Source organism: Rana temporaria, chromosome 2 (genome assembly GCF_905171775.1).
Source record: "Rana temporaria chromosome 2, aRanTem1.1, whole genome shotgun sequence".
NCBI classification, from domain to species: Eukaryota; Metazoa; Chordata; class Amphibia; order Anura; family Ranidae; genus Rana; species Rana temporaria.
The window spans coordinates 103,116,835-103,143,813 of NC_053490.1; the positions used below are offsets into that span (position 1 = coordinate 103,116,835).

The window sequence follows — 26,979 nt, forward strand, 5'->3', positions numbered from 1 at the left end:
GTAAAAGCATTTTAAAGCATTTCCTCATTTGCCTCTGTAGCTATAGGCATTTTGGAGAAAATAATCTTCAAATTTCAAAACAGAGGCACTAAAATCCCAGCTATTTTCAATAGAAAGCAGAAGCTGGCCAGTCTGTAAGCCCTCTAATTCAAATGTACAGCAGGTGTTTCTAAGCTTATTGAAACCGACTTATCATTCAGCCACGCTGAATGCACAGCTGCTGGTGTGCTCTGTGAGACACAGTGCCAATGCACCCATCTCAGCACATCGCACAATTTGCTTTCACAAAACATTATTAAAATAAATCATGTGTGACATTTCAACAGGGTTCTATTCACTTCGCTGGCATTGCAATGCTGTGGTGCACCCACTGTGTTGACAAAAAGTACTGCATGTTATTAGATTTTTAGGCACACACCACAGCAATGTTGTGCTGTGAACTGACACCCTAGAAAGCAAAGCATTTTGCCTTGTCTATGTATCGGGGTTGCACTGGAAATAGCTTCCTCTCTTATCTCTCTCTCTCTCTCCTCCCTTGAGACCCACTGTATTCTTTGCACTCTCGGGCCCCCCAGCCCCCCCGTTTTACTTACCTGAGCCACGAAACTCCGTGGGCGTGATCCCGCAATGGGTTTTCCCCAGCTTGAGGTGGCTCTTTATTGGAGATTAATAGCAGCGCAGACATTGGCTCCCGCTGCTGTCAATCAAATCAATAATGCGGCATGCCGGAGGGGGGGGCCGAGTGATACAGTCGGCGGCTATGGCCACTGACTGTATCACGGGAGTACACACGCAAGCTAACCCCCTTGGGAGAGCACTTCCCAGAACTGCTGTTGCGGGGAGGAGCCAAGACAGCCACCGAGGGACCCCAGAAGACGATGATCGGGGCCACTCTGTGCAAAACAAACTGCACAGTGGAGGTAAGTATGGTATGTTTGTTATTTAAAAATAAAATAAAAAATACCTTTACAACCACTTTAAGACTTATCACCCTGCTCTGTTTACCTCCAAACTTTTAGAATGCTGAGTCTACAACCGTCTGAGCACCTACCTAACTGAAAACAACCTTATTGGTCCCTTACAGTCTAGCTTTCACCTGCAGCACTCTACATAAACTGCCCTACTAAAATTCCATAATGATTAACTACTTGCCAAAACTAACAGCCAGTACTCAAAATTACAAAATGAAAATAAGTATGGTGTCATTTGATGAATGCTCATTCCTTAGTCTGGGGTGATCCTATAACTGGGCAACTATACTATTAAACACTTGCAGTACAAAATATAAAAATTAACCATCACCTTTCTTTCCCCCTTGGATAAAAACATAAAAAATTTAGAACATGCTCTAATTTTTATCGTCGTTTTTCACGACGTGAAAATCGGTTGTGTGTAGGCTTTAACGATGGGAAAACAATGTGCATGCTCAGAAGCAAGTTATGAGACGGGAGCACTCGTTCTGGTAAAACTAGCGTTTGTAATGGAGATAGCTCATTCGTCACGCTGTAACAGACTGAATAGCACGAAGACTCAAAAGCGAGAATCGTCTCTCGCCAAACTTTTACTAACAAAAAATTAGCAAAAGCAGCCCAAAGGGTGGCGCCATCCGTATGGAACTTTATAGTGCCGTCGTACGTGTTGTACGTCACCACGCTTTGTTCGAACAATTTTTTTTTCACGTGTGTATGCAAGGCAGGCTTGACAAGAATCATGTTGAGAAAAACGTTGTTTTTTCCCATGACATTAAAAACGGTCGTGTTTACGCGGTATTAGGGTTGTGGTCAGCTGAAGCGGTATCATGGCATGGAGATTCCAATGTTAGTATCTATGCTGTAGATGCATAATTGATATACACAACACAGATGTTATAATTCTAAACATAATATGGCTTGTTGGACTGCAGCTCGAAACAGTATGTCATTCCAAGGCTATGATGTCCACCATAACAAAGGTGGGCCTTGCAAATTCAGTGTGCTCTTACCTCAAAAGCCACCAACTCCATGTAATCGCTTGAAGCATAGATAGTGAAGCAGTGATAATTTTATTAAGCCAAGCTAAGCATTCCTAATAGGGAGCGCCGCAATAGATTGCCAGAGTGGAATGCAGGGGCACAAAAGGGTGCAGGTGCCTGCAGGTCAAGGTGGAGTCTTGGAAGAACAGGAACTTCTGAGAAGCAGTAGCTACCGAACACCAGATCCGTTCAGGGAGAACCAGGTAGGATAAACAGGTACAAGCAGAAGTCAGCAACAGGCTGGCAGCAGGGTACACAATCAGGGAGCAGGGCCGTGGTCAAAGTTCGAGCCAAGGTCAGTTTAATAAGCAGAGGCAGATAGACAGACAAGGAGGATCCGGAAGAATGGTCAGAGCAAGCCAGGTATTTCAGAAGTAGGGTCAAACAAACAATAGGCAGCAGGAACACGGGAACACGCTGAAGACGATCCAGCACTGATACAAAGCAGACTCCATGTTTAAATAGGGCGCCGTGCACCAGGATTGGAGGAGGCGCGCGCACTCGCAGGCACGCACGCGGATGCGCTATTGTGCATCCGCACAAGTCCATTTACATGCGGACTCCTGTAGACCTACATGGAGCTTTCAATCTGGTCCAAATAAAGAACTGACAGACAAACATAACTGGAAAGCATGGGTGAAATGTTCTTTACTGCCCTGCTTCCGTCCAAACACAAGTGTAAAGTAGCATCTCATGCTTATAATCATCATCATTATTAAGATCACAGCACAGCAGGTTCTCTATGGCTCTTTCCATGTGCCACATGGCTGTTAGGTGCTGACTTTGTTATGGTTGTAACACAGTACAGCCATAAATAAACAAAGTCAGCACCAAACAGCCATGTGACACAGGGAAAGAGCCTTGGAGAACCTGCTGTGCTATGATTATCATAATGATGATCATAAACACAGTGGGGAGTCTGGGGACTGTACCTTCCTTCCACAGTAGTCATTGTCACTGTGTTAAATGTGTGCCGCCGCTTGCCTGAAGCTGTGCACCACTACCCACTGCCGGTTTAGGTCTGCTGGGCCCTCTCGGCCACCTGCCAGTCTCACATATGTCTCTCCCTCAGATCACAGCACTTACTGAGGAGGTGGTGTACAAATTAATCAATCCTCCAGAGATGGTACGAGCAGTGAGTGACCACGGCCATAACTACAATTTGGCAGTGCATTATGTGGTGTGGGCTTATCTGCCTGCGCCCTGAAAATGGAAAGAAAGTGCCTTTATTTCCACACATTTTCTGGGCCCCTCTGTTGACTTGATGGGGCCCAGGATAATTTATTTACACCATGGAAAGCAAGTAGGAGTGTGGGTGTGGTTTAGTAAAACCCTTTTATTTTTTAGCCAGAAATGAACTATAAAGCTTCCCCCCTGTTGAACTGATGGGGCCAGGCCCGCGGTACAACAGGGCTGGTTGTACTGCCTTATCAGCTGCCCTGCATCAGGGTGCTGCCCAAAGCTACGCACACGCCACTAGTGATAACATAGCTTTGCAGCTGTGTTCAAGTGATTCAAGTTGTATGAACACGTAGTGCAACAACTTGAGCATACTGCATGAGCCAGAGCTGAACCAATCTCTGGCTGTGTATGGACGTGTGAGAGACGTTTATGGGGACGTTGGAAACGTGACAAGGTTGTCATAGATGTTTTTATCCAAGAAGGAAAGGTGAGGATTATTTTTTTATTTCGTACTATTTTCATAATTTTTAATTTTTTTGATCTTTTTGTATAAAGTATTGATTTATTTCAAAGCTCTGTAATCCTTTTCAGGGACTGTCTTTTTGTGGTCTCTTCTGCAAGTGGTAACTAATAGTCACTGCTCCATACTCTTACTACTACTAGACCTCTATGCAGCCTTTGATACTGTTGACCACCCTCTCCTTCCCAATAAACTCCATTCCGTTGGCCTCAAAGATTCTGCTCTTTCCTAGTTCTCCTCCTATCTATCACAGCGCTATTTAAGTGTTGCCTACAATATCATCTAAAACTTGCATCGTTTAGAAGATTGTAAGTTGCAGGCGATGACATCACCAGTGTATGCACAGTACCTCTGCATTCAGGGCACACTCGCTGAGTGTTCTTTAAAGATGCATACTAGCACATTATGGCATAAAGCTGCAAGGGGCACATTTAAAAAAATAGGTAGAGTTTAACATCTTGGGAATCTCAAAGAAAGTATTTCCCCCCCTAATACCTGGCTATGCACCCACCAGGTCTATAAAAGATTTAGCTAGTATTCAAGTTAAAAACTGCCATCTCCCTCTCCTGCTGGATGTTATATGTGATTATGTAGAAAATATGGCTGGCCTGGGCAGTGCCAAAAAACTGATAGGTCATACCTCAAATGGAACACCATCTACCCCAAAATGGAAATCAAATTTTTTATTGAAATTTCCAAATAAACCTATCAAAGAAATGCTTACTACCAAGCTTCTAGTAACAGAACAGTTTCAGGAAATCCAAAACTGTTACAATTGTGTGTTATACTGTATTGTTGTTGTTGTTATTATTACCTACAATTATAAAGTTAGGTTTATTTTTATCTAACAATTTTTTTCGATGTTGATAGTTCCTAGGCTGTGTGCTTTTCATCTACTATGTCATGGACACCCTGTGTATTCCAGTGTTCACCAACATGAGTAAACAGCCATTCAGTGTAAAGACTTTGGTGTTATCCATCTTTCATGCTACACTACCAGGTGAGAAGAATCTCTGCCCCCTTCTAACTGTTTAGTGCCTTGAATCAGGTGAACGTTAGTGGGGGTGGAAACCCTTATGACAGTCCATATGGCCATGATGGGGCCTACTGACAAGGAATGAGAATGCTTGATTTTCTTCTATACTGTACATATGTCTTCTTTGTGCACTGATTTGGTAATGTCTGATTAGAGAGTGAAGGTTGCCAGAATTTAAACTACCTAATTTCCTTATTTTTCAAATTTTTCTTTTTTTCTTCAAAAGGTCTAAATTCAGATTTTAGATTACTTTCCTATGATTAATTGTTGTGTTTTTCCAGGTACCCTTGTGCTGCTGCTGGCATTCTTTGGCTTCTTGCACTGCTGGCACAATGCTTTCGCAGAGATGCTCCGCTTTGCAGATCGAATGTTTTACCAGGTGACATCTCTTCATCATTTATTCTGTTATCAAGTCTAATATGTGTTTTTTGCCCAAATAAATCAAGTAGTTTAAGTGTAATGCCGTGTACAAACGATCGTTTTTTCCCATGGACTTTCTTCAGCGTAGAAACCGATTGTGTGTGGGCCCCATTGAACTTTTTTCCATCGGTGTAAAAAAATAGAACATGTTTTAAATTTTTCCAATTAAAAAAAAAAACGATAGTAAATTCCGATCGTCTGTGTGGAACTCCATCGGAGAAAAATCCACGCATGCTCAGAAACAAGTCGACGCATGCTCGGAAGCATTGAACTTAATTTTTTTGGCTCGTCGTAGTGTTTTACGTCACCGCGTTTTGGTATGGTCGGGATTTAGTCTGATATAGCCAGATTCACGTAGGAGGGCGCATCTTTAGTTCAGCGTAGCGCATCCCATTTGCACTACGCCGACATAACATAGTGAGGCAAGGCCAGTATTCACAAAGCACTTGCTCCGTAAGTTACGTCGGCGTAGCGCAAATGGGCCGGCGTAACCCCGCCTAATTCAAAGTAGGCATGTAGTGAGCGGGCTACATTTAAATTAACCATGACCTCATGTAAATGAAGGCCGTTAGTACGGCGCATGCGTGCGCATGCTCAGAATCACGTCGCAAATGCTCAATGCTTTCGACGTGAACGTAACCTACACCCAGCCCCATTCACGTACGCTTGCATGGGCTGCGCCATCTTTTTGGTGGTTTATCTTTACGCCAGCGTATGTCTTACATAAACGGCGTAGCTTACTGCGACGGGCGTACGTACGTTCGTGAATCGGCGTTTCCCTGGATGGCAACCCCCCCCCCTTTTTTTATATAAATGTTTATTTCATTTTTTTTATATATTTTTTTGTATTTATTTTTATTAAAGGGTCCAGAGGTTTCTTTTTTTTTTATTATTATTAAAGGGCCCAAAGGTCCCGGGTGCCAACCCCCCTTTTTTGTAATTTATTTTTATTAAAAAAAAATAACAATTTGTATATATATATATATATATATATATATATATATATATATACAGTATATTTATTTATTGTTTATTAAAGGGCCCAGAGGTCCCCAGGGCCCCGGATGGCTACCCCCTTTTCTTATATATATTTTTCTTTTCTTTATTTCTTCTTTTTTTGTAAAGGCCCCACCCCCTCTTCTCAAGTCGCGGCAGCCCCCCGCTTCTCAATTTCAGGTGGCAGCACCCCCCCCCCCCGCTTCTCTGCTCCAGGGGGCCCATCCCATGCCTGAAGCTGTGTAAGGGGCCCAATAGATCCTGATGGCTGCCCTGCACATACCTACTGTAGGTGGTCAACATGACCGCATAAAGTGATTACCATAATTTGTTTTAATTTTACTGGTTTAATGGTCTTAAACCGCAAATCTCCTAGTACACATTTCTTAGTTATCATGGTGTCTAAAATAAATCTGAGGCGGCGTACACACCATCGGATCTATCCGCTGGAAACGGTCCGCTGGACCGTTTTCAGTGGACAGATCCGCTGCGTCCGGCTGCCGGATTTCTGTCTGATGGTTGTACACACCATCAGACAGAAATCCGCGCGTAAACAATACGATGACGCGGCGACGTGGGCGGCCCTGGAAGGTCAAACCTTCTGATCATTAATCAATTTCCTGACAAACTCAGGGCTAACCATTTCTGCCGGCTGATTTCAAATTGCTATGGTGAAACAATGCAATCTATGGAGAGAACAGACCACATGCTCACCTTCCAACGGTCAACGGCCAAGAGAGCGAGCTATGCCCCCACAGCTTTATTAAAAAAAAACATAGAATCACAAGGCATTACAGTTGATTGGTTCACATTAAACAGAAACACCCATCAATCCTCCCACTCACCCTCCCCTCCTGTGACCACATGTACAGTCCCTTGTTCGAAATGAATACACAAGATTTCCCGGCCAACTTTGCAAGGATTTGACCAGTCCAATCAGAAGACTACACGACTTAGTTTCTTTCAGTCACAGAAATTAATGGTTTTCTTTCAAACGTCACACAAGTTCCTCTGAGTGTGTAGAAGGGGGAGGCTTGAGCACATCTGTAACATGAGGGGGGGGGGGAAATGGAGGATGGCAGCATCTGTTCTTGAAAGTATCCAGGAAATACAAGGGGGGTGGGGAAGCTTCCTCTTGAATGTCCTTTGTATATTCAAAGTTCTAAGATGTACTTATAACTCTAAAACATTTATTTCTTCATTTTATCAATATTCGACAATATCTGCATTGCAACACATACACATACATACATATGCATATATATCTTATAAGAATACAAAAAAAGCAACATTTGGCAACATTTAAGTGATTCTAATAATAAAAAGAATAAGCTCAATCTTATCAAATAGGAATTTTTTCCCTAATCCACCACACTTCCACGCATGCGTCGATTCAGTACGACGCATGCGGGGGATGGTGGTCGGTCGGACGTGTCCGGTGAATCTGTACAGACGACCGAACGCGTCCGACGGACAGGTTTCCAGCGGACAGATTGCTTAGCATGCTAAGCAATTTCTGTCCGCTGGAAGCTATCCGATCCGCCGGACAATTGTTCGCTTTGGCCTACAAGCGACCGGATCGGTCCACTGGAACTGGTCCGTCGGACCAGTTTCAGCGGATAGATCCGGTCGTGTGTACGGGGCCTGATAGTTCTGTAGCCAAGGTTTGTTACTATGTTTATGATTAAGGGACAGTTTCTTTATTGTTATACTGTATTGATATGGCTCCCTTTAGTGTATGCTGGACTCTATGGGCCAGATTCTCAAAGGGCTTACGACGGCGCAGCGCCATTTGCGCCGTCGTAAGTCCTAATCTTGCCTGGCGTATCTATGCGACTGATTCTTAGAATCAGTTACGCATAGATATCCATTAGATCTGACAGGCGTAAGGCTCTTACGCTGTCAGATCTTACATGCATTTTTTTCCCCCACCGCTAGGTGTCGCCGACGTCGTTTTCCCCGTCGTCTATGCAAATTAGCTATTTACGCGAGATTCCCGAACGAACGCGCGGTCGACGCAGAGAATTTACGACGTTTCCGTAGCTTTTACGACGCGTAAAGTTGAACCCTGGGTCTATGAGGCGCAGTCAATGTTAAGTATGGCCGTCGTTCAAGCGTTGAAATTTAAAAAAGTACGTTGTTTGCGTAAGTCGTCCGTGAATGGCGCTGGACGCCATTTACGTTAACGTCTAAACCAATGACGTCCTTGCGACATCATTTAGCGCAATGCACGTCGGGAAATTTCAGGGACGGCGCATGCGCAGTACGATCGGCGCCGGAACGCGCCTAATTTAAATGATCCACGCCCTCTACCTGGGTCATTTGAATTAGGCGGGCTTGCGCCGGAGAATTTACGTTACGCCGCCGCAACTTTACAGGCAAGTGCTTTGCGAATCAAGCACTTGCCCGTAAAACTTGCGGCCGCGTAACGTAAATGAGATACGTTACGCCGCCGCTGTTTTACGCCAGTCTACGAGAATCTGGCCCTATATGTGTGTGTCTTTTCTTTACATTGGCCCGGATTCACAAAGCACTTACGCCGACGTATCTCGAGATACGCCGCGTAAGTGTAAATATGCGCCATCGTATCTATGCGCCGTGCCCACAAAACTAGATACGCTTGAAAATAGGCTTCATCCGACCGACGTAACTTGTCTACGCCGGCGTATCGTGGGCGCATATTTCCGCTGGACGCATGTGGCGCTCCCATTGATTTTCTATTCAAATATGCAAATGAGGGAGATACAGCGATTCACGAAATATGTGCGCCCGGCGCAGGCTACACGCGGTGTGCGTAAGTTCAACGTCTGGCCTAAAGTTATTCCTCATAAAGCAGGTGTAACTCAGCATCAGACGTGCACAGGTCAGCTGGACAGCAGCTGCAGCAGCACCGCTACGGACGAGCTGAGCAACCACACTTGCAGGACAACACATCTGTATGCCAACATGCCAGGCAGGGCCGCCATCAGGAATTATGGGGCCCCTTACACAGCTTCAGGCATGGGCCTAGGGGGGTGCTGCCGCGAATTGAGAAAGACGAAATAAAGAAAAATATATATAAAAAAAGGAAATAAAAATAATAAAAAAATTAATTTAAAAATATCAAAAACATTTTTTTTTTCTAAAAAATAAAAAAAAGGTGACTTGCCATCTGGGGACCTGTGCTCACACACACCACATCCACTTCACATTGGTTTAGCCCAAGTCCACCATGCAGGACTTGGGAGCAGCAACGCCACGCCAAGGCCCCAATGGTGTTGCTGTCCATTCATACCACATTCACACAGTCGTGGGGATAACCTCTCCCTGACGACCCAAGGTGACACACCTTGCTGGCAGGAATGTTACCCACATTCACACACCAGTCACTCTGTAGCCTGCACTACTGACTACAAAAATAAAAAAGCTCATAATCTGAGCAACCAAAATAAAAAAGCTCATAATCTGAGCAAAGAAAATAAAAAAGCTCATAATCTGAGTAACCAAAATAAAAAAGCTCATAATCTGAGCAAAGAAAATAAAAAAGCTCATAATCTGAGCAACCAAAATAAAAAAGCTCATAATCTGAGCAAAGAAAATAAAAAAACTCATAATCTGAGTAAAGAAAATAAAAAGCTTATAATCTGAGCAAAGAAAATAAAAAAGCTCATAATCTGAGCCGAAAAAAAAAAAGGCACTCATTTGCCCTTTCGTGGGCCAGGCATGGTGCCACGGCTCCGGCTCCTCGGTTGTCTGGGGGGAGCCTTGGGTGGGGGGGGTGGGGCATCAGGAGGAGGATCATCCCCTGGTCTGTCCCTCCTGGCAGATGCTGGCTGCCTGCCCTCCAACGCAAGGGCAATGCGGGTGAGCACAGCGTTCGTCTGCACCTGCATCCGCAGCTGGCGGGTGGTGGTCTGCCGGTGGTGGCGCCTGGTCTGCCGTCCCTCCGCCTCGATGGCAGCCGTGTTGGCCTGTATAGCCACTCCCAGGCTCTTCACCTCTGCCACAAGGCCTGATGTTGTGGCCTGCAGCTCCCCAATGCAGGTCACCATAGCAGCGCAGTTGGCACTCACATCCTGCAGGCTGTCAGAGATTGAGGTGCTTTGCTCAGCCTGCTGTGTGAGGCACTGCTGCACAGTGGCTGCGGTGCCCTGCACAACCACTGTGTATTCAGCCTGGGTCTTGGCTGAAGAGGCCAGGCTGTCTGAACACGGCACATGTCACAGGCAATAGCACCCATGTGGCGCGTCTGGAGGGCCTGTTCCCTCGCAAGCCCTTGTTGTAGGGATTCAGGAACACACCTTGTCTTCTGCGTAGCCTTCCTGGGGTCAGGAGAGGCTTGGGGCCATCTGTACGGGGAGGCCCTTGAGGGTCTTTCCCTGATGGGGGAGGCCCTTGAGGGGCTTTCCCTGATGGGGGAGGAGGGTGAGGGGCTTTCCCTGATGGGGGAGGAGGTTGAGGGGCTTCCCCTGATGGGGGAGGAGGTTTGGGAGGGTTCAGGGGTGATGTTATCCTCCGCAAGGTAGACAGGTCACCATGCTCCTCCTCAACTTCCTCTAAAGGAGAGGTGTTGGCACACTACTCCGGGGATGGCGTGGGTCATCCAGCAGCTGACGATGGCCCCGTTCCCTCCAGCACATCTGTGGATGACACAAAGCATTCACATGTTGGTGGACCAACACTTGTCACATGTTCCCTTGCACCCCCTCACATGCTACACACCGGATAGGGGATAAAACACACTTACCTGTCCTCAAGGCCTGGTCACCGGAGTCAAAGCCCTCCATGCCCTCCACCTGCTCCCGCTTCAGATAGCTGGCGATGACCTCCTCCTCATCAGTCAACCGCAGAGCAGAAGCTGGTCCTCCTCCCGTGCCCCTGGCGTGCCTCCTCATGCTGGCCAGCTTATCACGGGCCCAAGGGCATTGACCTCCAGGGTGATCTCCTCCAGGATCTCCCTCTTACGCCGAAATCAGGATAGCCCTCTCCTCCTTAGAAAAATTCCTCTTTCTCTTCTCCTTAGCAGCTGCCATCTCTCAACAAAAGTACTTTGCTTCAGGGGGGGAAACAAGCAGGATGTACTTTTGCGCCGGATGGGCATATGGCTGGGAGTATTTATGCTCTCAGCGTAAGCCGGTGGGCCGGCGTATCCCAGGAAGTTGCGCCGGCGTAGTTGTGAGCATGCGCACAGGGGTGCGGTCATACGTCCACGTCACTCCACATGCTCCGTTCATGATACGCTGGGCGTAAAACACTGCTCCACGTTTGGACCATCATTTGCATGGGGTCACACCCACTTCCACCTACGCCGGCTTACGCCTTCAAAATCTAAGCCACGCCGACGCAGCTTGGGGAGCACTGGCTTCCTGAATTCCATGCTTGCCTCTCTGCGCTGTGTCGGCGTAGCGCAAAGGAGATACGCTACGCCCACATAAATATGCACTAATGTATGTGAATCCGGACCATTGTGTGAAAATTCAGAGCGAAGCATCATGGGACATGTAGTTTGGAACAAGGAAGTGACACTGTCAGCAGGGTTTATCTGGACCACAGGTAACAGAAGTCTGTGCGCACAGAACACCCTGCTGGGAGAGGAAATAAAAAGGTGGGTGGGGCCTGATTTCAGTCTCTCTGGATGCCATTCTGAACCTGCCAGCAGGAGGTCTGTGTGAGGGGGAGTGCTGAGAATCTGCAACCTAGCCCAGCGGGAAGCCGGATAGCCAGCCATTTCCACAGGAAGAGGGATACAGAGGCAAGGAATTTAGGCTGGAACCCTTTATCCATCTGATCCATTCATCTGATGGTTGTAGTGGTGAGCGGTGTTAATTATCAACTGTATTGCTGAGTAACAATTATACAGACTGGCTGGTGATAATTGTAGTTCCACGGATGTGAATCTACTTCTGAACAGGCCTCACACAGCAATCGCTTGAGGTCTATATACCCTTTGGCCCAGATTCAAGAAGCTATTGCGCCCGCGCAACCATAGGTTGCGCGGCGCAATAGCTGTTTTGCTCCCGCGTAGCGAATGCCCCTGATTCAGGAACATCGCTCCGCGGACTGCAGCCTAGGATATGACAGGCATAAGCCTCCTTATGCCTTCATATCTCAGGCTGCATTCTTGCGTTGTCCGCTAGGGGGCGCGGCCATTGTGATCGGCGTATAGTATGCAAATTGCATACTACCACCGATTCACAAAAGTTGTGCGGGCCCTGCGCACGCAAGGTAAGGAGTTTCCGTACGGCGACTTTAGCGCAAGGTTGCTCCTGCTATAGCAGGGGCAGCCAATGCTAAAGTATAGCCGCCCTTCCCGCTCGTGAAATTTAAATTTCACGTCGTTTACGTAAGTGATTCGTGAATGGCGCTGGACGCCATTCACGTTCACTTAGAAGCAAATGACGTCCTTGCGACGTCATTTGCCGCAATGCACGTCGGGAAAGTTTCCCGACGGAGCATGCGCTGTTCGCTCGGCGCGGGAGCGCGCCTAATTTAAATGATTCCCGCCCCCGGCGGGATCATTTACATTAGGCGCCCTTACGCCGGGCTATTTAGCATATCGCCCGCGCAATTTACGGAGCTACTGCTCCGTGAATCGCGGGCATATCAAAATATTTGCGTGGGCGCAGAGCAAAAATCGTTGCCCTTTGCCCACGCAAATATTGCGTGGATCTACCTGAATCTGGCCCTTTGTCTATAAAGTCAGTATTTTTAACACTTCATTGTCACAGTAAACGAGGAACATACACTGGTTATCGTTTTTATTCAAACAGATTACAGTCTAGTTCACTTCTGCTACCCTTTTTGGCATATTGGATTACAATTAACTGCAGTATAAAGAACAAAGGCTAGCTGAAGATAACCGGAACCAATGAACATTTCTTATTTCATCTCTATTGTGCACAACTTCTTTAAACTCAGTTGCACACTGTATTGATGTACTTCAGGGAGCCACACTATAGGAGATTATCTGATTTGTATTGTAATTGTTATATTGCATTTATTCTTGCTTGTCTGTGCGTGGAGGACACAGAGGGAAGAAATCCAATGCATGACAAAGAAAGGCACCACCTCGGATGGCTTGCCTTGCTCACACAGTGCATCCCGGTGCCGTCTCTTCCCCAGGTAAGGGGCAGACACTCACCCAGCCATGCACATGATGTGAAAGAAAACAGGATTCATCAGATCAGGTTATCTTTTTTCATTGCTCTGTACTCCAGTTCTGATGATCACATACCAATGTATGTGCTTTTGACTGTGGACACGGGTCAGTATGGGCACCCTGACTCATACGAAACAAACTGCAATGCACTCTGTGTTCTGGCAACTTTTAAGTGGTTTGAGCTATAGTAGCTCTTCTATTGTATTGGACTACACAGGCAAACGTTTTCTCTCCATGTGCATCAGTGAGCCTTGGTCATCCATGACCCTGTTACCTGTTTTCCAATTTCCCTTACTTGGACCACTTTTGGTAGGTCTTGACCACTGCAGATCTGGAACATCCCACAAGACCTGCAGTTTTGGATTTGCTCTGACCCAGTCATCTAGACATTACAATGGGGCCCTTGTCAAAGTCACACACTTGCCCATTTTTTTCTGCTTTACAAAAAAATTGGGGGGGGGGGCAGGTTTATTTTCAGATTACCTAGGCTCCATATAAACGTTTATGTGATTGCTTAGCTTCTGCACACTCTGCCACATAAATGATCTATACAAGATAATGGTACAAAACATTTGATTGCTGTGTATAGAGGGAGAACAGTACTCACTACAGAGGTGGGCGAGAGCAATCTCTTGGAGGGCGAGGGCAGGTGCAGGGTGTGTTATTGAGGTCTATTTCTGAACTCCATCCTTCTAACAGGTTTTCGTGGCCTAAGGGTCAGACAGCAGGAAGTACTGGAGGAGCTTTTAATAGGAGACACTGGTGGCTGACGCCTGCCCTAGAACATAAAGAAAGCTTTTACTTTCTCTGAAACAGAGACACATTAATGGTATAATGGTACATAGGGAAATTGGAATTTAGAAAAATTGGGTGAACTTAGCCTTTAACCTGAACTGAGAATTGGCAGAATGATCAGCTTTGTCATCAGAGGAGGTGTTTGTGAATTACAAGGACAGCTGTGATGAATTACAATTTTGTGGGGGCCTGGGGGGAAAACAATAAACCTATTCAAACGTATCTGTGTATATACAGTATTTAGTGGTTTGTCTGTTTAACTTTAACCTGTACTTTAACAAATGACAGAGTATGATTTATTGGGCAGTGCAAGCATTTTTCTTTTCTCCAGTCTTAAATTACTCATTATTACTGTTGTTTTGTTTATATAGGACTGGTGGAATTCCACATCATTCTCAAACTATTACCGGACATGGAATGTGATAATCCACGATTGGCTCTTTTATTATGTGTACCAAGACCTTCTGTGGGTAAGGGCCTGGTAGGGAGACAAAAATAGACAACCTATAAAAATAATTTTCATCTTTAAAACAAGTGATTGATTTTCTTCTTTTTTTTTTTTTTTTTCAGCTGCTGAATAAGAAGTTTCGTTCAGCAGTGACACTGGTCGTGTTTCTCTTGTCCGCTTCTGTGCATGAATATGCCTTCACAATGTCACTTGGGTATTTTTACCCAGTTATGTTTTGCCTCTTTGCTATTTTAGGAGGTACAGATGGAGGTCATTCTTAACCTTTTATTACTTGTATTGTTGGTATCAAGTGGCAGGAATGTGGATTTTAGGTTAATGTTTGGGTTATGTTGGGTTCGTGAAAATCTTGCAGGGTCTTCTGCCTGTGTTTTTTAAGGATCCAATGACTTCCAATAAATTGGGTTTTATCAGAAACCACCAACCAGGGCTGGACTGGCCTACCGGGATCCCGGGACATCTCCCGGTAGGCTGTCTGCCCTGAGGCTGCTTTGGGCTAAGCTGTGGCTGCAGCGCAGCGATCCGCTCTCTCCTCCTCCACTACACGTCACACTCACATAGAGTCAGCGGGCATCCCCCGCTGTGTGTTTGCGAGCTGCCTGTGTCTGCTGTGTGAAGACTTTGGCCGCGGTACTGTTTGAAAAGTCCCCCCCCCTCCTAGACCAGCTTGTGTCTGCTGTGGGGGGGTTGGGGCAAAAGCTAGTAATGTGGCTTCAGGGTTGCTGGCTTCAGTTATGCTTGGACCCCACACTGACAGAACGCCCCCCCCCCTCCTCGAACGGACGTCAGACAGGAGAGAAAAAAGGGATACAGAGAGCAGGATCTTCTCCTCTCACCCCCCCCCCCTCGTGTGTGTCCCTGTGGCCCCGCCCACATTCCAATCCTCTGCAGCTCCTCCGTGCTTCCCAAAGAGAAACTCCAGCAGCCTGCAGCAGGTAGATAGTGGAGGGAAGGACAGCTTGTAATATGGATGCTGCAACCCTCCACAGAGGATCCACAGCTCTCCAGGTCAGCCAATCGCCTTGCTTCCTAATGAAACTTCTCAGTGAATGAAAAGAAAGCAGCACACAGGTGGGTCAGCCATTGATGGGGCTGAACAGAGTGTGTTGTCACCTCCAGAGTCCCTCAACCAACACAGCAGCCCACTAGGGTTTCCCTAGTGTGGTGCACTACAAGCCCCAGCATGCTCTGCCAGCCTATGTATATGTATAGTACAGACTAGTAGGCCTTGTTTGCTGACCAATCCAGGGCCCAAGCCTTCATTTATGGTAAGGGAAATATCCCCCCCACTTCCTCTCATTTCGCCAGCCTCTGAGCACACCTCTGTGGACTGTGATGTAAAGGGGGACTCTGATGTACGTGGGGGCTTTGCTGATCAGAGACCCCCTTACGTGAGGATTCCAAGAGTACCTCTTTGGGCCAGTTGACTCCAGACGCAGTTCCGTTTGCTTTTTTTATGCACAAAATGCATGCACAGTTTTTTCCATGTATTCTAATGGCTTTTGTTGGCTCTAGTTCACACCATGCAGTCAGTTTCTGCACCAGAAACTGACTGCATGGTGTGAACTAGAGCCATTGGAATACATGGAAAACACTGTGCATGCATTTTTACTGCAAAAAAAATACGCACAAAACTGTACGGAACTGCGTCTGGTGTGAACTGGCCCTTACATCAGTTTCCCTTTACATTACAGTCCACAGAGCTCTCCCTTAGAGCCCTTTCACATGGGCAGACTCTGCCAAGCAAATCCACCTGCTCAGTGGGGTTCTCTATGGACCGGTCTGACTGTCATCCAATCTGCTAGAGCGGATGCAGGCAGGTGTAAATGGACACGTCTGTTTATATTCGCCTCCCCATACAAAACAATGGGTAGTCCAATCAGTTCAACTGTGAGACTGCATTATGGGCACGGTGAGGCTGCGATGATGGGCACGGTCAGGCTGCGATGATGGGCACAGTGAGGCTGCAATGATGGGCACAGTGAGGCTGCAATGATGGGTACAGTGAGGCTACATTTGATGGGCACTGTTGAGGCTGCATTGATCTCTTGTACCATGTCTGCATTCTCTGACCATCTCCTGTACCATGCCTGCAGCCCCTTGCATCTCCTGTACCATGCCCGCAGCCCCTGGCATCTCCTGTACCATGCCCGCAGCCCCTGGCATCTCCTGTACCATGCCCGCAGCCCCTGGCATCTCCTGTAACATGCCCGCAGCCCCTGGCATCTCCTGTATCATGCCCGCAGCCCCTGGCATCTCCTGTACCATGCCCGCAGCCCCTGGCATCTCCTGTACCATGCCCGCAGCCCCTGGCATCTCCTGTACCATGCCTGCAGCCCCTGGCATCTCCTGTACCATGCCCGCAGCCCCTGGCATGGTTTTAACTCTTAACTGGAATTTCTGATAGATATATCTATCTATCTATCTATCTATCTATCTATCTATCTATCCCTAGCCCTATGTGCTTTCATATCTGTCTTATCTACCGTATTTATCAGCGTATAACACGCACAGGTGTATAACACGCACCCTAACTTTAAGAGGGAAGTTTCACTGCCCCCTGCGTATAACACGCAGCCACAGTTTACCCTCTTTTTTTCAGGGTAAAAAAGTGAGTGTTATACGCCAATAAATACAGTATATATAATACACTCTTCAAATGTGCTTTATGGTTTTCCCTTTCATGAACAAGAAAATAATGACGTTATTATGTTGGGCTGGTATAATAATGCTATGGGGCTGGTATGACATTTTTTCCAGGGCTGGTTTTTACTCCCAGTCCGGCCCTGCCACCAACCACATTGGAAAAAGTGCAAGTTTCTAATTTAACATGAAAGGGCATCACTGCAAGCTGTTTATTGACTTTAAAAGGAGTGTGATCCCTCACGCTACCAAGTGAACTATATAAATAAATAAATTAATTAATTAAATAAATAAACCAAAAAATGAACGAAAGATGCTGCTTGATCTAAAGTGTACAAGTGCACAAGAATTGTATATGAATAAATAATGATCAGTGTAACTTCCTAGTTTCCTAAACTCAATCAAATAACTCAAATAGTGTGTAATAAAGATGTGGATAAAATGTAAATAAAACTTCCACACTTTTCCACAATCCCAAAGTGGTGATTCTTCTAAGTGGTGTAAAACCAAAAATCAAGAAACACATATAAATCTTCAAAGTAATGTGTCAAAATTCTTCTTTGCGTAATCTTGGTGATTGTTTCAATGCTTAATGCTCACAGAGCGCTTACCTCAAAGAGGAATATAGTAAACCTTCTCGATCTCACGAAACCAGGGCAAACGCCAACTCCCAACCTCCCAGGATCTTGAGTTCATGATGATGTAAGAGCTGGTTAGGGAACGCCAATGATGCCGATGGTTTTCTAGATTTCCAACTAAATGTGGATCTCCTGGTTTCAGATTTAATAAAAAGATAAAAAAGAGCCTCCCATAGCGTAATAACGTATAATAAAGTGATTTATTAAACGGCCAAATGGGCTCTTACATTTAAAAGCAGTATAACAAACGAACAAATAAAGTGCAAACCGAGCATTGTAGTCACTTCCGGTTCCTATGTTATATCCGGCCACGCCCCCTGCGCATTACGTCATGACACATGACTTCATCAGGGGACTGATAAGGTCACGTGTCGTGATGTAATGCGTAGGGCGTGGCTGGATATACCATAGGAACCAGAAGTGACGTTGGCGGAGTCTACAACGCTTTTTTTAAATCTTTGCATATTCAGTGATGGTGGCAAAACTAAAGGGCAATAACCCATAGCTAACAGATTTTAGATAACTAAAGTTAGATCTCTAAACTCTGATCAGTTACCACAGGTTGCTGAACTTTTTGTTGAATAAGCTTGACTATGGTTGTTGTAGTAGACTTGAATTTTTTACTTTTGCTCTGGTTTGCATACAGTATGCCATGTATAGAAATATTTGTACTGTGAATAACTAATCTCTCTCTGTATATTCTTGTGTTTTTTAGTTCTGTTTAGTTTCGCAATGAATGACAAGCAAAAAAGTCCAGTGTTCAATATAATAGTATGGGCCTCCCTGTTCATTGGTCAGGGCATCCAGATTTCTCTATACTGTCAGGAATGGTATGCACAGATCCATTGTCCACTCACAGAGGTACATTGACTTTTTTTATCATTTAAGCAATATTGTGCATAATCCAGAATAGTATCTATTTTGTAAGATAATATAAAAGAAAAGCAGCCATTAATCACTCACAGTCTTCATTTCAAAGTATAGCTCAACTTTGAGTGATACAACCTTGATGACTAGGTTTACTCTATACTATATACTTATCTTTGATCTGTTATTATCTGGTTTTGTCTTCTGCAGATATGGGATTAGGGCTTAGGTACAAAACTCTGTAATGTCTCAAAGTAGGGCATATGAAAACTGTTTTTATTGCTAAATTGTAAAACCAGGTGAATACAAATGTGTGCTGGGGAAGAACACCACCAATCTAGGTGGAAAACCTGCTGTAAATTACAGTATCTCACAAAAGTGAGTACACCCCTCACATGTTTGTAAATATTTAACTATATCTTTTCATGTAACAACACTGAAGAAATGAAACGTTGCTACAATGTAAAGTAGTGAGTGTACAGCTTATATAACAGTGTAAATTTGCTGTCCCCTCAAAATAACTCGACACACAATCATTAATGTCTAAACCGATGGCAACAAAAGTGAGTACACCCCCAAGTGAAAATGTCCAAATTGGGCTCAATTAGCCATTTTCCTCCCTAGTGTCATGTGACTAGTTAGTGTTACAAGGTCTCAGGTGTGAATAAGGAACAGGTGTGTTAAATTTGGTGTTATCGCTCTCACTCTCTCATACTGGTCACTGGAAGTTCAACGTGGCTCCTCATGGCAAAGAACTCTGAGGATCTGAAAAAAAGAATTGTTGCTCTACATTGAAGGGAAGGAGATCAGTATGACCAAGATATGACCCAGTTGTTCCTTCGATCTCAGTTTTCGGCGCCGGAGAGCACTTCTGAACCATTAATGCACACAGAGACATAGTTTCAGAGTGATCTGATAATGCTGTATTATTGCATGAGTGAGTGAGTGAGTGAGAAACTTATATAGCGCAGCACATGCGAACTAAATCGCCTCTGGGCGCTCGTTGTCCATTTCTCCTTTGTCCTCAAAAGAGATGGGTTTTGATCTTTGATCCGAACGCTGGTTGGTAAAGCGTTCCATAGTCTGGGGCCTTGGACCGCAAATCTTCTTTATCCTTTGGACTTGTATCTGGCTTTGGGTATCTAAAGTAGATTTTGGTTGGTGGATCGCAGAATGCGATTGGGGTTGTGAGCTTTTAGTTTTTCGCATAGATATTGGGGGGCATTTCCTTGAATACACTTATGCGATAGACAGAGTGCTTTGAAAGTAATTCTGTATTTTACTGGCAACCAATGAAGGGTTCTCAGTGAAGGTGAGATTGATTCCCAAGGTTTTTTCCCAGTCACAAGTCTTACGGCCGTATTTTGAACGACTTGCAGATGAGTGATTTGGTACTTTGGGAGTCCAAGATAGAGAGCATTTGCATAGTCAAGTCTGGAGTTAACAATTGTTCCCACCACGACTGCTGTGTCTTCTTTTGGAATAAATGGAATAAGTCTGCGTAGTAGGCGCAGCAGATGGTGCGATCCGCTGACTACTGACCCTATTTGCGCATCCATTGTCATGTAGGTGTCGAAGATGACTCCGAGACTTTTGACTTTGGTGCTAGGGGTGATGATTTTTCCCAGAATGGGCGGGGGTATCCATGTTGTTGCATGTTGATTCTTTCGATTGGCGTGAAACAGGAGAAGTTCTGTTTTCGAACCGTTGAGTTTAAGATAACTCTTTGTCATCCAATTTTCAATCAAAGAGAGGCATTTCTCTAGACCGAGATGATGATGTACTTTGTTGCAGATGCGAAAGTACAGTTGTGTGTCATCTGCATAAGAGTGGTAAAGTAACTTTTGGCTACTAATGATTTCAAAGAGAGGGCGGAGATAGTTATTGATCAGAACCAGCGACAGAGGGGATCCTTGAGGGACTCCGCATGACACCGCGCGTTTTTCAGAAGTGAAAAGTCCCAAACTCTCTATTTGTGATCGGTTTTCCAAAAAGGAGGAGAACCAGGATAGATCACCTTCCGCGACTCTGGCTACTTCAGCTAGCCAAGTCAGTAATAGTTTGTGGTCTACCGTGTCAAAAGCTGTGCTTAGGTCCAACAGTACTAGAAGACAAGATTCTCCTTCGACTGGTTTATAAGCTGCTTGATAGGCGGTGCCAGAATATCTGCACATTCTTTCAGCAGTTTAGTGGGAATGATATCATTAGGCGCTGTGCTATTTCGCAGAGTACCGATGATATTTTTAGTGGCATCGATGGAGATAAGTTTTAGAGTGAACTTCGTTGATTGCGGCAAATTTATGTGGGTATTGGGCGTATGTTTAAGGGGGGGGGGGGGGGGGTGAAGGGGGTACTGTTTCGCTGAATGCTTTCACAGATTTTTTCAATTTTGTTAACAAAATATTCCGATAATTCATTGCAAAATTCTTGGGTATCAGAATTGGGGGCTTCAAGACAGACTGAATTCATGGTCTGGGTTACTAAATTGAAAAGTTTGCGGGGGCGGTTTAGGGCATTAGTGATGACATTGGAAAAATGTTTTTTTTTTTGCTTTAAAGATTTCCTTGTGGTATTTTTTTGTTATTACCTTATAGATGGTGTGGTTTTCCTCTGAAGAGCTTATTTTCCAGGCTGCTTCCGCTCTTCTGCGCTCTTGCTTTAGCAACGACAGCTGGTCGTTAAACCAGCTGGAGTAGTTTTTCCGGATGCAGGTTTTGCGTTTGGGTGCTACTAAGTCAGCTGACTGTAGTAGAGCTGTGTTTATGGCATCCAGTGTTTCTGTGGCAGTTTGATGTAGTTGGATTGTTTTTATTTTGTTTCCTAATGTAGTTTTGAAGAGTTCCGAATGGAGCTTCTTCTGAGATCTAGTCCAGTGCGTTGTCACTGGTTTTAACGTTTTTGTTAAGGGGGCGTTTTTGGTTATTATGAATTTAATTGCATGGTGGTCTGTCCATGGTAACGGCTCATTTTTCAGAATGTTTATTTCCAGATCTTGTCTGAAAATGAGATCGAGCGTGTGACCTGAAGCATGTGTGGGCCCACATACTAGTTGCTGCAGACCTAATCCTTCCAGGTGGTAAATGCAGGCGTCTGCGACGGGGTCCTGTGAGGAGTTGGCCCAGAGGTTGAAATCCCTGAGCAGCAAATGGTGTTTGCTGTTTAGGGTATAAGTGGAGATGAACTCTGTTCCTGATGCGAGAAGCTGCGATTTTGGACCCGGTGGTCTATAGCAGAGTAGAATATGAACGGTCTTCTGGGGACTTGTTTGCAGTTGCAGAGTAAGGGTTTCCATGAATAGAAGAGAGTTCTGAAGGACTGGTTTGGCTACCCCCTCAGGAGCCGCTGGTTGATTTGGGATCTACTCTCTTTTGCTTAGCTCACCCCTATTTAACTGGCTCAAACCCTCCCTTGACACATCAGAAACCTGGTGGGTGTATTGTGACCTCTGCTTGGCTGAGGTCACAATAGCAGGCACACACCATGAAAACACCATAATATCAACAGTATTACCTGCTTTAATGGATGGTCCCTCCAGGTGAGAAAAATAGACTCCACACAGTCAATGGCCCAGATTCAAGAAGCACTTGCGCCCGCGCAACCATAGGTTGCGCGGCGCAAGGGCTTACTTGCTCCGGTGTAACGAGTGCTCCTGATTCAGGAACCTCGTTACACCGACTGCAGCCTAGGATATGACAGACATAAGCCTCCTTATGCCTTCATATCCCAGGCTGCATTCTTGCGTTGGCCGCTAGGGGGCGCAGCCATTGTGATCGGCGTATAGTATGCAAATTGCATACTACCACCGATTCACAAAAGTTGCGCGGGCCCTGCGCACGCAAGGTACGGAGTTTCCGTACGGCAACTTTAGCGTAAGGTTGCTCCTGCTAATAGCAGGGGCAACCAATGCTAAAGTATAGCTGCGCTTCCCGCTCGTGAAATTTAAATTTCACGTCGTTTACGTAAGTGATTCGTGAATGGCGCTGGACGCCATTCACGTTCACTTAGAAGCAAATGACGTCCTTGCGACGTCATTTGCCGCAATGCACGTCGGGAAAGTTTCCCGACGGAGCATGCGCTGTTCGCTCGGCGCGGGAGCGCGCCTAATTTAAATGATTCACGCCCCCGGCGGGATCATTTACATTAGGCGCCCTTACACAGGGCTAATTAGCATAGCGCCCACGCAATTTACGGAGCTACTGCTCCGTGAATCGCGGGCAAATCGAAATATTTGCGTGGGCGCAGAGAAAAATCTTTGCTCTTTGCCCACGCAAATATTGCTCCGATCTACCTGAATCTGGGCCAATATATTTAAACCAAAGAAGATAGGTTTACTTTATATAGGTTAGAGAAAGCAAATATGGGTTGAAACACAAGTAAACAATTGTTATGCAATGGCACAATATGATTCCGCAAGGGCCCTTGCGGGAATCAGTAATGACAATAATGAAAATAACTGAGCTAAGAATGGTACCATTCAGTTAAACTAGACTAGTGTAAGCAATCTATGCCCGAGAGCTCCCTCAAGTGAGCAGTCCTGCAAACCAGCTAAGGAACGTCTCGAGACTAAGGTCCACGTTGCGGCCGGTTGGTGCACATTAATTTATAATCCGCAAATGGTATACGATGAAAAGAAGTTAGTCAAACAAAGTATCCTGAACAGCAATGTTGGTGAACTGATCGCTCGTCAGCGTCAGTCACTTCTGTATAATAACTATAAAGTTAGAGGGCCTCTAAGTTTCAGCTGGAGGCCAAACACGTGTCTCCGGCTTGTAGGGTGGCACTAAGTTAACTGTCTGAAAGGGAGGATTGGAAGTTGAGCATGTGCTCTCTCATCCGACAGGCCCGATCCGCTTGAGTTCTTCTCAAAAGGCGCGTTGGTAGATCACTGCTCCACAGCACAAGGATCCGGCATCAGGCTCTTCACTGTTTCAGTTGTCAGCTGGGCGGCCTCTCCGTTCTCCTGGAACATGAGCTGGGTATAGTGGTCTTGCTTCCTTCTGGATGGCTGGTCTCCCGGAAAAGTTAGGCCCAGGCTCCAGGCCTAACAGCACGGCTGTGCTATAGTCAGCAGCTCCACAGAGGAGAAGATGCAGGTCCCGAGAGAGAGAGAGATCAGCCACTCCCTTTCCTTAAGTTACCTCCCCCATAAGTCTATGGGGAGGTGTCACATGTTCCAATAACACAGGGCATTGTGGGAAGTGTAGTCTGTCTCTCCTAAGAGTCAATGAAGTCCATATCTCCCGCTACTCGCAGTCCCACAATGCATAACTTCTTAAAGGTATTGTACATATCTACAGGCATGGATAAAGTTCCAGCGGGGGTGGCCTGTCATTAGACTCTGACAGGATGACCCCGCTACACACTCCCCCCACCTGAAATCTTTGGTCCCCAAAGAGGGCAACAGTATGTATCCTAAAACATGCTTCTCAAAATACAAAATACAAACTTTGCTCAAAGCTAAACAACTCATTGTTTGACACAGGGTGGACAGGGGATCCTCCCACCAATCATTGGGTATGGGCAGGCTACCCTGTCCACTGTTTACCAACACTAAGGTATTAGATTCCGATGTGTCAGGGGGTGAGCAGGGGTTATCCTCCGCTAAATTTGCAGCTGGAGGATCACACAAAACATTGGACCTTTTTGAGGTGAGGATAGCTTCTTCAGAACACTCTCCCAATTGGCTATAGGTCAACCTCTTTGGAGGGTGGATGACTTTTCTTTCCTTAGGTTCTTCAGGCATTAAGGAGTTAGAAGGAACAGGGTCTATTTCACTATTCTGAAGAGCAGCATTGTCCTCAGTTTCCGACACAACAGATTCCACATCTCCTGAATTATTTAAGTCTCCATTTGGCGGGCTTGAGGCCTCCATGAAACCTTCTGTAGAGTACAAATCAACATCATCCTCCAATTCTTCGTTAAGCACATTCTGAGGTATGAATTCAGGGGCCTCTGGCAGAAGTGTCCCACTACTTGTCACTTCAGATGAGGGCAGGAACGAAGTACTAGGCTCTGGTTGTTGAGAAGACCATAACCACTCTTCAGGTCCATAATACTGAACCACTTAGCTCCTGACAGACTCTGTAGTGCATCCTCAATCCGAGGGGTGGTGTACTGGTCAGGAATAGTCCGCTTGTTGAGGGTTCTGTAGTCGATCCACAGCCTCAAAGAGCCATTTTTCTTCCTTACTACTACTATGGGGGAAGCGTAAGGGCTCCTGGATTCTCGGATAGTTCCGGTCCTTTTCAATTCTGCAAGCTGCTCCCTGAGATCTTCCAAATCCGTCAGGGGGACTCTTCGGATCCGTTCTCTGAAAGGCTTGTCCTCTCTCAGTCGGATCCTGTGGGTAGCACTTTTTGCATATCCGGAATCAAACTAAGTCTTCAAAAATATCTTCTGCCACCTACCAAGTTGAGCTTCCCTTCTCTCCTTCCACTCTGGCGGAAGTTCAGCGCCATCAGGCGGAAGGCTCTTCTTTGAGTCTTCCATCTTCTTGCCATCCCCCAGATCGGAAGGACTAACGGTGGTGGCTTGATACACCCGGCCTAGTAGTACTCTGGCTGGCACTTTCACAGGGTTGGTGGTGGTATTCCGGATGTTGATGGATACCCATCCACGATTTTTCTTCAGTACCTTCAATGGGATCACTTCAGGTATCACCTCCAATCCCTCTGAGGGTCCACCCGGGTCGGGTTCAAGGACAAGAAACGGGCCTGGCTGAGACCAGGTCAGTTTGACTGAGGCCCTGAGGCAGGTTACCTCTCCAGACTGCAGGATCTTCATGGTTCTCCCTAACCGCCAGATCCTTCCCACCCCCTCTTCAGGGGCACTTCTCTCCATCACCAGCTGGTGAACACCCTCCTTAACATTGGATGGACCCTTTGAGCTGAGGCCCCTGCTGCTTCGGTTAAGGGGGTCAGGAGTCTTTGGACCAAAGCCGTGTTTGTCCCTATGATGAGGGAGCTCTTATGGGCCCCTGGGGGCCGAGGACAGATGATCGCCAGGGTGTCAAAGGTCTCTGCGACTGCAGCTATTGAAGGATCAAAGGTCAAACATATTGGTAGATACCCATGGTAAGGGAAACTCTGAGTTCCAATGCCCCATATTTCCAGCTCTTCTAACTTCTGCAGAGGCAAATGAGAGAGATACTTGTCGTAAAAGTCTCTGTACAGAAGAGTCACTTGTGCTCCGGTATCCAGGAGGGTCTTGGTGTAGATTCCTTCTACTTGAATAGGAACAAGTGGGGAAGGCCCCACTAAATTCTCAGGGAACTTTCGAGGTGTAGCTTTCCCTCTCCCCCCTGCAACTTGTATTCTCACACCTCTCTTGCGAGGGCTTCTTTTGCTCCCTATCCAATCACGTGGGCGGGGATTGGGGGGCGTTCTTGAAGGGGTTTTTCCCTTCAGCCTTTCTGTCTCTTGTTTCACTTTGGAGCCGTCTACAAGAGGTGGGCTCCCGGTTGACTCCTTCACCGGGACCCTCTGAAGTTTTCCGCCGGCTGGTACACCGGTTGGTAGGCATTGACCGGGCTGGGGCAAATGTCTCTGACGTGTCCTACCCCTCCACAGTTGAAGCAGAAAGTAAACCTTCTTGATTTATTTTGCATTGTAAGGTCCATGAACGGGCTTTTCAGTTTTATCCCTTCTGGGTTGGTATGGGGAAATCCTGCTTGACTGGATAGAGCAGCTACCATTTCCGTCAACTGAGACACTTGTGTCTTTAAGAGCTCAACTTGGGGGTTACTGTCTTCAGTGGCCATGACACGCACTCGTGCAGGAGCTTCTGTGGCTTGGTACTTGTTCTTTTGGTCTAGGAGGTCCTCCTCCTGTCCAATGATCCGGATGAGATCAGGATACTTCAACACCCTGCTTCTCTTTTGGGTTCGCAACTGAAAGACAATGGGATCCATGGGCTGGGCTCCCTGTAACGGACCTACGAACTATTCTGCCTACAGAGGACTGCATGACTGGTTACTGAGCTCAAAGGGGGTAATTGTAGAGGGACTTTTTCACTGCTAATTGCTAATTGACGCTCTGTTGTGTATTACCAGTTAACAGCCTCTTGCCAGGTGTATGCTAACGTGATGATCTGTGAGTGTATATTGTTCTAAAGGTTAATTGAATTCTATTGAGAAAGGAATGTGCCCGGCCAGGTCATGTTAAGTAGATCTCGGTGCCGGAACGTCTAGAGACTGATTGATTCAAGGAGATCATTGTGTTTGAGTTCTGGTAATGAAGAAATGTTTATAATTAGCTCAAAGAAGGTGA

The 26,979-nt window shown here is 46.0% G+C and overlaps 1 protein-coding gene across 4 annotated transcripts in view; it reads left to right on the forward strand.

Moving 5' to 3' along the window:
* Positions 1 to 26,979, forward strand: part of LOC120929306 (sterol O-acyltransferase 2-like) — a 180,299-nt gene that overhangs the window by 142,248 nt on the left and 11,072 nt on the right. For all 4 annotated transcript variants that reach the window (XM_040340636.1, XM_040340635.1, XM_040340637.1 and 1 more), the window contains 5 exons: positions 4,584 to 4,713; positions 5,031 to 5,128; positions 14,470 to 14,568; positions 14,669 to 14,804; positions 18,561 to 18,706. In XM_040340636.1, the coding sequence (XP_040196570.1) occupies positions 4,584 to 4,713; positions 5,031 to 5,128; positions 14,470 to 14,568; positions 14,669 to 14,804; positions 18,561 to 18,706 (609 nt within the window). The remainder of the gene's footprint in view (positions 1 to 4,583; positions 4,714 to 5,030; positions 5,129 to 14,469; positions 14,569 to 14,668; positions 14,805 to 18,560; positions 18,707 to 26,979) is intronic.